This window comes from Grus americana, chromosome 15, assembly GCF_028858705.1.
Source record: "Grus americana isolate bGruAme1 chromosome 15, bGruAme1.mat, whole genome shotgun sequence".
Lineage (NCBI taxonomy): Eukaryota > Metazoa > Chordata > Aves > Gruiformes > Gruidae > Grus > Grus americana.
Window position 1 is genome coordinate 1,783,476 of NC_072866.1, and position 10,701 is coordinate 1,794,176.

A 10,701-nucleotide genomic window follows, 5' to 3' on the forward strand; every position below is an offset into this window, starting at 1 on the left:
TCTGCACAGGCTGAATAAAGAAAAAAAAAATCCCCAAATTCATCTTTTTTTCATTGCTCTGCTTAGCTCTTTTTCCATCTCTACATTAAGACTCCCATCAGCAAATTAAGACCTTGTTTCATGTTTCTAAAAGTAGTGTTTCTCTGAAAGTGCAATCAGCATTTAAAATGCTAAAATTCTTTCTTAAAATGATACTTTGCTGTACTAAGGAAGATTATTTGTAGTTCTTAAAGAGGCAAATAGCTAGCAAGGATCTAATCAACCCAAAATAATCCTTAGCGGCAGGTAAATAGCTGGTTCGTTTTACCAGAGGTTGGTTTGTCATTTCTGACCCCGACGATGGTCGAGGCGCTCCCTGCCTGCAGACAGTCCTACCTGCGCCGCTGCCTGCCTTCTCCTGCCGCTGGCAGCCCCGGGGCCGTGCAGGCAGGAGCCGCCGCACGCTCCTCATGCAGACGTTCTTGTAGTCCACCTCCAAGACGTGGCCGCTCTTGCTGCAGACAAAGCTGTGAAGGAGAGAGACCCCTGATCCGGCACCCCAGGGTTAAGAGGAGCTGCGCCGGCATGGTTTAGTAAAAACCCAGCTTATTTCACCTGTTAAACCGTTTCCCTGATGGAAAGCAATTCTGGTTCAGAGTAACCTAACAGGTCAACGAGGTGTCCAAGGGCACCCTACAAATCTACAACCAAGTCAGAGCTAGGGTTTTATTTCTTGTCCCTTTGAAACATTAATTAGCAAAAGAGCAAAAAGCTCGGTGTGGGCTTCAGAAGGAAATCTCTCTCTGCCACAGGACACAGCCCGGGGGAAGGCAGGGCCAGCGGAGCCGACAGCTCTGCCTCTGCGGAACAGTACGTGGTAGCAACAAAGGTCTGGCTTTGATAATCAAAACAAACCAACAAAAAAAAAAGTGCCTGTCTGTCTATACGCAAGAGGACATGCACCGCGCTCCTCCTGCTGCCAACAGAAAGCTAACTGCAAGCCTCAGGTTGGGGAGAGAGTCACTAAAAATGGCAAAACGTAGATATGGCAAGAGGAAAGACCCATTTCCTGGGCTAATCTGCAAGCTGCCCAATCTCCTTGGGGAAGCAAAAGAGAGGCTCTCCCAGCTCCAGGAGGCACCTGTATTTTGCAGGGAAAATGCAAGCAAGACGCAATGCTCGCGCAGAGGAGGGGGAAGGAGAACGCTAAAGGCAACCGAGAGCCGTAAAGGGAGGGATGGGTGACGGTGGAGCCCAGCAGCCCCTTACAGCGTGCGGTCCTCTGGCTCCCGCTCGGCCACGTGTCCCTCCTCGAAGGCCAGGTCGGTGAACTCCAGGGAATGGTACTCGCCCAGACGGACAGGACATGAACGCAACGCTCCGCTCCGCACTCGCCACAGCCTGACGTTGTCCCGGCCGCACGACACCATCCTGTCCCGGGAGAGATTGCGTGAGGATCGGGGCAGGACTCCCCAAGCCCCTGGGGAAAGATCGGTGTCCAAGGGCCACCTCCTGACAGCAAGGCCCGAGAACAGGAATGGCAACTGGATGGCCACAGCACCACGATTTCAGCCGTGCCAGAACCGATGCTTTCTGTTTATTTTCTTCGCACGCTACCTGGTATCATCAAAAAAAGCAATCTTCAAGGCCTGGATGTCCACATCCGTGTGCGCTTTGGCCAGCACGGCCACCTCTCCGCCACGGGTCACTTGAGCAGCGTTCCACACCACCACCATCTGAAGCAAAAGATACGATGGCAGAGCTGCTCAAACGTGGAAAACTTGGCAGTAGAAGAGCTTTTCATCACAGCAGCTGACGAGCTGCACATACCGGAGCCTGCTCCAGAGCTGGGCACAAAGTATTGATAACAGAATTGAAGCAGGGGGAAAAAAAAACCCCAAACCCTCTTGCACAGAGGGTTTAGGACAGTCCAACAGCTTTGCAAAGCTTCACAGCAATATATTTGTCTGGCATTCATAATTATAGGTTCTAAATCCCAGGGCTGCCTGGCAACAGGACTTGGAAAGAAAATCCACAGAGGAGTGGGAACTCTGTCTGCCGAGACAGAGCTGTGCCGGGGCTGAGCCGCTCCGCAGGAGCTGGAGGCTGCACGTGTCCGGCTGCACTGGCTCTCGCAGCGCTTTGACGCGGGTTTGTGTGCTCGCAGCGCCCATCGCGAGGGGCAAGAGAGTCAAACCCTTTCCCCAAAGGAAAGGGGGAGATGGGTGAAGAAATACAAGTGATTTGACACTCTGCGTTTCAGAACAACGTTAAAAAATGACCCAGCGTCACCTCGAAGGCCGGGGTGGGCTGAGGCATCACCCTGGGAGAGGTGCTGCTGGCCAGCCCCCGCCCCCGGCACCCCCCCGTTCTCCCATCCTGCTTTCGCCCTATTGATCTCCCTCTCCCCGGTTTCAGCTCGCCAGCTCCCACCCGGATCCCAGACCACTGCCGCATGCCAGGATCAAAAACAACGGAGCGCTGTTTGTTTTTTCCTGCAGGCAATTAGCGATAGCACAGCTAATTGCTGCTGGCTGTCAATAAGGGATCAGGGGATGAAAACAGTTCCACTGATAAAGCAAAACCCCCCAGTCTCATGAAACAATTTTATTTTTGACTGCTACACGTGGGATCTGCGTCATCCCCTAGCTACATCGGTGGGTGGCAGCTTCAGCGCCCAGCATCCCTTCCAACAGCGATGCTTAGAACTGAGAGATTAAACCTCACATTTTGCCCTTAAATGCTATAAAAAGGAGGTTTTTTTGGCTCTAATCAGTGCTGAACTTCCCATTTCAATTCCCATTCCTCCACTATGTGCTTGCAAGCCTTCCAGCTCAAAATACCACACAAACACGTTCACCCTCAGCCCCGGAGGGCCAGAACGGCTGCGGAGGTGGGCGGCAATGCTGCGAGCCCTGCAGGGTGCAGGCAGAATCACCCCGCCTGGGCGCGTAGCTGGGACCACACCAGGGACAGAAAGAGCCCCAAAGCTCAACCCAAGCAGGGCTTTCGGGCTGCTTCCAAAAGAATTTGTTTGCTTGCAGCGGAGGATCATGCATGCAAACACTCGCAAGCATCAGGTAGAAGGGAAGCATTTTCTAAGCAGCTAATGAGAAAGGGATCTCCCTCTGACTACAGCGAAGAACGTGTCTAGGAAAGCCCAGAGCAGAGGTTTGTCTGCAAAATAACTACATAATCTGGGAGAACAGCCACCTCACGTTGCGTGTGCATGGCACGGGGAAACCTCCAAACCCAAGTGTTAGTCCTCACCGTTTTGCCATGCTCGTCCTTTCCGACGCCACACAGAACGGCTCCGCTGTAGGAAAAGCTGCAAGAAGAGGCCACCTGGTGAAACGCAGCTCCTTGTACCCCGAGCGCATCTCAGCAGGGAATAAAAGGAGTCAAGTTGTGGGTGTGGGGAGACAGCAAGACCTGAGGGATAGGCTCAGGAGGGAGCTGGCAGCGTATCGGCTGTTCCGGGCCAGCTGCCAGCAGGTTTCAGTGATAAACACGGGCAGCTGAAGCAGAGCTATAATTCACCCCTGTTTATCACACACAAATAGCACAGAAAAGCCGCCGTGCTGCTGCACTTCACCCACCTGAACGCATCCCCGCGCCCAGGCTGAAACACCCACCTCAGGGACGAGAGGGAGCGGACGTGGGTTTTAAACACCGAGAGGCAGCTGCCCGTCGGGAAGTCCCAGAGACGCACCAGGCTCAGGGGACCAGCCTGGGCGGAAGCCAGCAAGGTGCTGCTCCCGTTGAAGGCCAGCGCCGACACCTGCGAGAAGCGCCAGGTTAGAGGCTCTCGAGGAGATTTGGGACCTGGGGGGCACATCTGGGGTACAAGGACAGCGCTGCGGAGGGGCTCGTGCGGAGAGTTCCACTCACCTTATCCGTGTGTCCAATGAAGAACCTCTGCTCTCCAGTCTGGATCTGCAGGGTCACTATAACGGCGTGGCAGGGGTAGACCACCGCAGCGTTGTCTTGAGTCCACAGCGCCTGCAGGACCGAGACAAGAGTGAGAGGGCTGCAGATCCTCCGGAGGTGCCTCAGGTCCTAGGCTGGACCTACAGAGATTTCTTAAACAGGCAGGAGACTTGGAGATCTGCTGCACATCTTGTATGGGAGAGCATCCTCTCACCTGCACGGGTACTCTTCTAACTAGCAAAAGCAAAATAAGAGCCCAGCCAACATCCTGGTTAATTCAGTGGATTTACCGTCCCAATCGTGTCTACTACATGAACAGCAGGTACAAGGAAAGGGATGTTGTTGGCTGCACCAAACCAGCCCTTTCTTTACTCTAACACAGACCACAAGCTGGGCTCCTGCCAGGCACAGCACCCCACAGAAACAACCCAAACCACAGCCCTTCCTTTTCAGACTCCTACAAAGCAGCTCTAATTTTAATGGGTTAAAACGCAGGAGCTATGAGATCTAAAAAGGCCCCCATAATTTCTAGTTCACCATCGTAACAGTGGAAGACCCGTGCACAAACATAAACTCATGCCCACCTGCTTTGGGGCTGTTTCCCCCATCAGGAAGTGCAGGAAGGGGGGCACTCAGCTGCCTTTCGTGCCTCAAAAAAAAAAAAACCCCAAACAAAACCAAACAATCTGTGATGACAGACAAACTCCCCAAACCGTCCGATCTACTGACCCACTTGGTGCTGCAGCCTCCAAAGCCAATGATCGTTCTCAGCTTCAGGATGGGATCTGGTAAGAGCCTCTGGAAAAAAAAAAAAAAAAAAAAAAGAGCCAAATCAACAGACAGCACCATCACATTTAGAGCAGGACTGAGGTTCTCTGCCCACGCGGCCCCTCCGTCCCCACTGCTAGTTTCTCTCTAAAGCACAGAGGCAGCTTTGGGTTCTGTCCCGTTAAGGGCATGGCTTTCAAGCATTTAACCGGGGAGAAGTCAGATTGGGAAGGAAGGAGGAGCTGGGATTTCCCAGCATTAAGCAGCTCTCCCACCCACACCGGGGGGTTACAGCCGGCTCTTCCCCGCACCCTGGCAGCGCCCAGAGAGCCGGCGGCCGCTGCGGAAGGGCCGTCCTCTTACCCTGCGGGCAGAGGCTCTCCTGCCACACGGCACGCCTGGTCCAGGGCCCTTCCCGTACACGCTCTGGGCAAATCAGTAAACAGACATTATTGGCTTAAGGTTGGTGCATTCGAACACAAGGTCCCTCTTTCAAGGCAAGTAAGATACTAGTGGAAAGGAGAACCGCTAGTCAGAAAAAAAATAACGCCAGCAAAAGGACTTCTGCAGGATTAACTGAAACTCCAGCCTGAAGCTTGCGTTCCCTCTGCTGCTTCTCCCGGGCTCGCAAGCATCAGCTGTAAGCATCCCAAAGCCACCCCTGGGCTGCTGCCACTCCTCAGCACCTCACCCACCTCCTCTGAGCCGCTGTGGATGGCTCGGATGGTTTGTTCACTCCTCTGGTGAGCGTACACATGGATGCTACCATCCCCGACTGCCAGTGACGGCCCCGCGTCCCCCACGCTACGCGGTCTCTGATTCTTCTCCAGCTCCTGGCCTGCAGCAGGCGCGGCTCTCGGAGGCGCTGGGGCTGTCAGGTGAACCTCAGGGATGTTTTTCGTCATTACAGGACACCAACGCGGCATCTGAGAAGGAACAAAATCTCAGAGAGAGATCAGCCCTCCACCCACCGCAGAGACGGGGAGACACTCGCGCCTCTCCCAAGTGACTCTTGACAGCAATACAAGGACGGAGCAACGCAGAGGGAGAGCGTCCCTGTGGGTACCTAACTCAGCCAGGTACGTTAACCAGCCGCTCCCCCTACGCTCCTAGTGTTCTCTGCACATGGTTCACCTCCTCCACACAGCAAACCAGAGCCCCGGGAAAGATCCAGCCCTGAACAGTCTCTGTAAGAGCTGCCCTCTCTCCAGTGAGCAAAGGAGGCTAAAAGCGCCTGGCGAGCCAGCTCGGCACATCCCAGTTCAGAACAGCAAAGCGGTTGCGCTCCTTTGTCTTCTCCCCCAGTTCCTCTTCAAAAGCCCATCACCGTGTTGTCTGGTAAGCTGGTTTGAGCACCAGCTCCTGCATCACCACCAGCAGGGAAGGGAAAATCAGCGACAAAGGCAGCTGCCTGCAATCCGGACTCCACACACTGCTCTGCTCCCTGAGGCCACCCAATCGAGTTCTTTAGTCTCCAGTCCTCATTTCCTATCTATAATTTGAAGACATAACTATTTGCTGCCTCAGCTGAGACAGGGAGGATAGATGTCTGGAGATTACAAGGAACTTGGCATTTATCTTGTCTCTGCTCCGTGCCACTGGACCACCCAGTCGTTAACTGCGGGGCCGCGGTCAACAGGCTGTGCCTGGATCGGGGATCTGACCTGCCCCGATCAGCTGCAAAGGACAACAAGCACCTTCTGCGTCTTAAATAAAGGAACTCAAAAGCCAAAACATGCAGAAAAACTCCACGGGAGGCAGAAAGGAAGAAGTTGCAGCCTCCTCCGTGGCATACTTACAGCTTTGGTACTGGTTATCTGATGGATGAGGGACAGTCGATCACGTACGGCTTTGGTGAGCGTCACCGGCTGGGGCAGCTGGCAGACGGGGTCCTCCGAGACCTGGCCACCTGGGTGACACGAGGAGCGGGTTGGGGTCTTTCGGAAACCCGAGGCGTTCACCCGGGGCGGCACAGCCTCGGCTGCTGTCCCCAGACTTCCCACCTGCCGCAGGATCCGAGCAGCTCTTCTGGATGAAGTCGTACGGCAGCTTCGACCCCTCGGCTGGGAACCTGAGCAAAATCAGAGGAAGGTGCTGCGTAATTGGGACGCTGCACCGGCACCCGGGAATCTCATGTGATAACTCACTGCCTGGCACAAAAGCCTCCTCACCGTCTCCGATGAGATTCCTCCTTTTCCTCCCTCCTCCCCTAAATACAGAGATGCTAAAGCACCTCCCAGGTCTGATCTACACCGTTACTTTCCAGGGGTCGGCTCGGCACTGCGTGCGTTTCAGGCAACGCCGCTAAAGTGATGACTGCGATGAGCTGCAATTTATGACCGACGCAGTCCTCTGGCGAAAACCTCACCGCCGATGGGAGCCCAGCACCGAAGCCGAGGACGGTACGCTTACTTCTGCCCCCCAATGAGGCGTCACGGCCGATCACAGCTCAGCAGCCCGTCGGACTACCCTTTAGCTCAGCAAGAGGCTGAGGCGTGCCCTAGGAACGGCACGCGCAGAAGGTCAGCCACGGGAGCAATCCCAGCAAGAGATCATCGAGAGAGGGGACTGGTGTTAACGTCAGGCACGGGAGTGGCTCTACGGCCTTTTTCCTGCCCCAAAATATCACCCATCAGCAATTAAGCTTAGCCCTGGGTAGATGTGTTAATGACACCTAAATGCTAGAGTTGAGGTGACCAAAATATCTCCGCTTCACCCCGGTTTTGTCCGGATCTGTCATTCCCTAAGCGGCGTAACCCGTCGTGCCTCCCGCCGGGGAACGGGGAGGTCCCAGAGCCGCGGTGGGTCCAAGCGCAGCCGGGAGCAGCCGCACCTGATGTAGTCGTAGAGGTCGTGCCAATTCTCTCCCTTCGGCACAGGGAAAGCCATTTCCCGTGGCATGGGAGCGACCCCGTGGCGGGCCAGGTCGGTTTGCCGGGCTTCGGAGAAGGTCACACCTGGCGGCACAGAGATGAAGAGAATAAGTTCTGCGAGGCCCACGGAGCTGGCTGAAATCACGCGTTTCCCGTGGGACGTGGGCACAAATCACTTCCCTCTTTGAGAAGACCTGAAAAAACAAAGATTACAACCCCCACATCTGTAACAAACTAACACACCCGGAATATTCCCGAAACTCTCAACCTCCAAAAGAAGACCCCAGAGCATAAACTCTTGGCATCGAATTAAAAATCCCCCAGGCCCAAGATCCACTTAGTTTTGTATTGAGTGATTCAGCAGTTTCACGTGATTTGCGCTAAGGCTCCGTTCTCATTTTCATGTCTTCTTTCCTTCACGCGTTTGTAACTTCGTGAAAGTCTTCAAGACATAAAGAAATTTCAGGAATCTGAAAGCGGCATCTCTACCTTCCTCCTCACTGATGCTTTCCAGCAGGCCAGTCGGTTCGGGCAGATTTCCAGCCCGAAAAGAAAAAAAAGAAAGGCAAAACCAAAGATTTTGACTGAAGTATCTCTGCCACACGGAGCAGGTGGATAACAAAAAGTATCTTGGAAGATTTCTGAGACACAAAAAAAAACCCTCACAGGCTCTTCCGGCAGATAAAAGCACAGGTCTTGGAGAAGTGAGGCTTGGTAACACCTTTATTTTTTTCCCTGAAAAAAATATCTTGGTAAAACACTTAATTTTGTTTTTATCGTTCCCTTTTACAGCTGGAAAATGAGAGGACAGTTTCCTCCAGAGGTCAGGAGATTGTATTCACCAGCACGTGTGGAAATCTAACGTCGTATTAAGTATTTTACCCTTTCTGCTTCACGTCCCGCTGCCACAGTAAGGGCAGCGAGCGGCCCTGCTGGCATCGCGCCTGCAAAAGCGGCTTTAAACCGCGACGGGTTCCATCCGGGCTGGGTGGAAATCACAGGAGAAACCGGAGGCCACCCCGAGGTCTCGTCTCCTCACCTGGGTCAAACACCAAGTCGCTCGTGCAGAGGTTTTTCACCAGCAGGTTGGAGCAGAGCTTGATGCTCTTCAGGTGGCTGTAGCGGCGGTTGAGGTAGAGGGAGAGGATGGAGTGAAGGTCGAGCACCAGGCAGGTCCAGCGCGCGTCGGCGGGGGCCGCCCCCGCGAGATCTGGGGAGGAGAGCGGCAGGTGGCAAAAGGGAAGAGGGGAAAAGACGCTGCAGAACGGGAGACGCGAGATTAACGCGGCTAAGGAAAAAGTATTTACCAGGCAAGACTCGCGCCAGGCTTGGCTGGCCCGCGCCAAGACGGGAGATGGGAAAACTCGCCTTGTAGCTTGGTACCGCAGCGCAGGGGTGGGGGAGGACAGACAAGCAGCCCCGCTGCCTCCATGGGCTTGGGCCTGACGCTGCGCCCCACTGCTGGGGAGACGGGGGACGTCCCTCCCGGGAGCTACGGCTGAGGGTCTCCTGCTCAGGACCACCCCTCTTCACCCTCCCCGAGCACATCAACTTCTGAACTCAATTTATTTCCTAACAATTTATTTTGGCGGCGATGTGCCGGCCCAGCACCACGCACGCTTCTCACCGCGCCTGGCTGTGCGGTCGCACGCCGAACCCTTGGCCGCTCCGCAGACGAAGGGGAACTGCAGCCAGGTGGCCGTGGCTTTGAACTCCTTAAAGAGGTTGGAGAAAGAGATGCGGACCACCTGGTTCTCCTGGGAAGACAGGGACACACGCGGAGCTTTAGTCACCCTGGTGGCTTCGGCGGGGAAATGCCGCAGAGGAGAAAGCACCCGGCCGCGTCCCTCGTCCCCTCCGTGTGCCCTGTCCCCAGCCACCAAGATGGAAACCACCTCCAGCCCGGGATAACCCACCGGTGACAACAGAGCCCAGCCAAGCTCTGCACCCCCCAAGCGCAGAAGACCACCGGCGCCGCCACTCTCCCACCCCGGCCCTTCAATCAGGCCGACGACGCTAACGAGGGAGGTTTAACGAGGCCGCCCCGCGTCACGTACCTCGGTGGCGACGTCTAGGTGGACGACGAAGTGCTTGCGGGGCACGGGCCTGAAGAGCAGGTAGAGGTAGCGCCCCGCCAGCCCCAGCGACTGCGTCCCGGTCCGCGGCAGCTGCAGGTAGTTACTGGCGGGGACGGAGCCCCGGATCCGGTAAACGGTTCCCTTCAGCCTCGCGTCCTTTCGAACCCACGGAAAAGGGGGGGACAGGGGGGATCAGTGCTGCCCACCCATGGCCGGTGACCCCCCCCCCCGGTGCCCCCCCCCCGTTACCGTGAGGGCGGCCACGTCCCCCTCCCTGGCGGAGCGCTTCCACTCCTCCACGCGGAAGTACTTGAAGACGTTCAGGTAGGGGCGCTGCCAGGCTGCCGGTACCGGCACCGGGACGGGCACGGGGACTGTACCCCCGCCCGGACGGCGCCTGTGACCCCCTGTACCGGGGACCCCATTGAGCCCCGGTGTCCCGAGGTCCCCTGCACTGCTGGCACCCCGTTATCTCCGTGCTCCGCCCCCTCCCCAGCCCCGGTGCCGCCCCCCGGTATCTCTGTGCTCCGAGTCCCCCCAGCCCCAGTGCCGCCCTCCGGTACCTCTGTGCTCCGAGTCCCCCCAGCCCCGGTGTTGCCCCCGTGCTCGGTGACGCCCCCGTTACCCCCGTGCTCCGAGTCCCCCCAGCCCCGGTGACGCCCCCGGTATCTCCGTACCTCGAGTCCCCGCAGCCCCGGCGCCGCCCCCGCGCCCCGAGTCCGGTGACGCCCCCGTTACCCCCGTGCTCCGAGCCCCCCAGCCCCGGTGATGCCCTCGGTGTCTCATCTCCGTGCTCCCAAGCCCCCCAGCCCCGGCGACACCCCCGGTACCTCCGAGCCCCCCCCCGCCGCTACCTGCCGCCATGGCGCGCGCCACCGGCTCAACCGTCCCGCGCGGCCGCCGCCAATCCGCGCGCGCCGCCCGCCGCCACGCCCCGCGGGGAGGGGACTGGGCGCGTCACGTGGTTCCCGCCCCGCCCTCCGGGGTGGTCCCCCGGGGCCGCCGTCCCGCGTGTCCGCGGAGGGACCCGGGTTCCGTTCCCGGTGTTCCGGAGCCGCGGGGCGATCGCGGTA

The 10,701-nt window shown here is 57.0% G+C and overlaps 1 protein-coding gene across 5 annotated transcripts in view; it reads right to left on the reverse strand.

Moving 5' to 3' along the window:
• WDR90 (WD repeat domain 90) overlaps positions 1 to 10,600 on the reverse strand; it is a 30,948-nt gene extending 20,348 nt beyond the window's left edge. For 2 of the 5 annotated variants that reach the window (XM_054843497.1, XM_054843496.1), the window contains exons 1-17: positions 10,483 to 10,600; positions 9,878 to 10,035; positions 9,608 to 9,784; positions 9,178 to 9,307; positions 8,590 to 8,760; positions 7,511 to 7,634; positions 6,681 to 6,748; positions 6,477 to 6,586; positions 5,373 to 5,603; positions 5,041 to 5,103; positions 4,639 to 4,707; positions 3,871 to 3,981; positions 3,615 to 3,760; positions 3,250 to 3,307; positions 1,597 to 1,715; positions 1,249 to 1,410; positions 376 to 506 (exon numbers count right to left, since the gene is read on the reverse strand). In XM_054843497.1, coding sequence (XP_054699472.1) covers positions 376 to 506; positions 1,249 to 1,410; positions 1,597 to 1,715; positions 3,250 to 3,307; positions 3,615 to 3,760; positions 3,871 to 3,981; positions 4,639 to 4,707; positions 5,041 to 5,103; positions 5,373 to 5,603; positions 6,477 to 6,586; positions 6,681 to 6,748; positions 7,511 to 7,634; positions 8,590 to 8,760; positions 9,178 to 9,307; positions 9,608 to 9,784; positions 9,878 to 10,035; positions 10,483 to 10,492 — 2,038 coding nt within the window. In that variant the 5' untranslated portion in view covers positions 10,493 to 10,600. The remainder of the gene's footprint in view (positions 1 to 375; positions 507 to 1,248; positions 1,411 to 1,596; positions 1,716 to 3,249; positions 3,308 to 3,614; positions 3,761 to 3,870; positions 3,982 to 4,638; positions 4,708 to 5,040; positions 5,104 to 5,372; positions 5,604 to 6,476; positions 6,587 to 6,680; positions 6,749 to 7,510; positions 7,635 to 8,589; positions 8,761 to 9,177; positions 9,308 to 9,607; positions 9,785 to 9,877; positions 10,036 to 10,482) is intronic. The other 3 variants (XM_054843501.1, XM_054843499.1, XM_054843498.1) reach the window with 2 other exon arrangements.
• Positions 10,601 to 10,701: the final 101 nt, after the last annotated feature.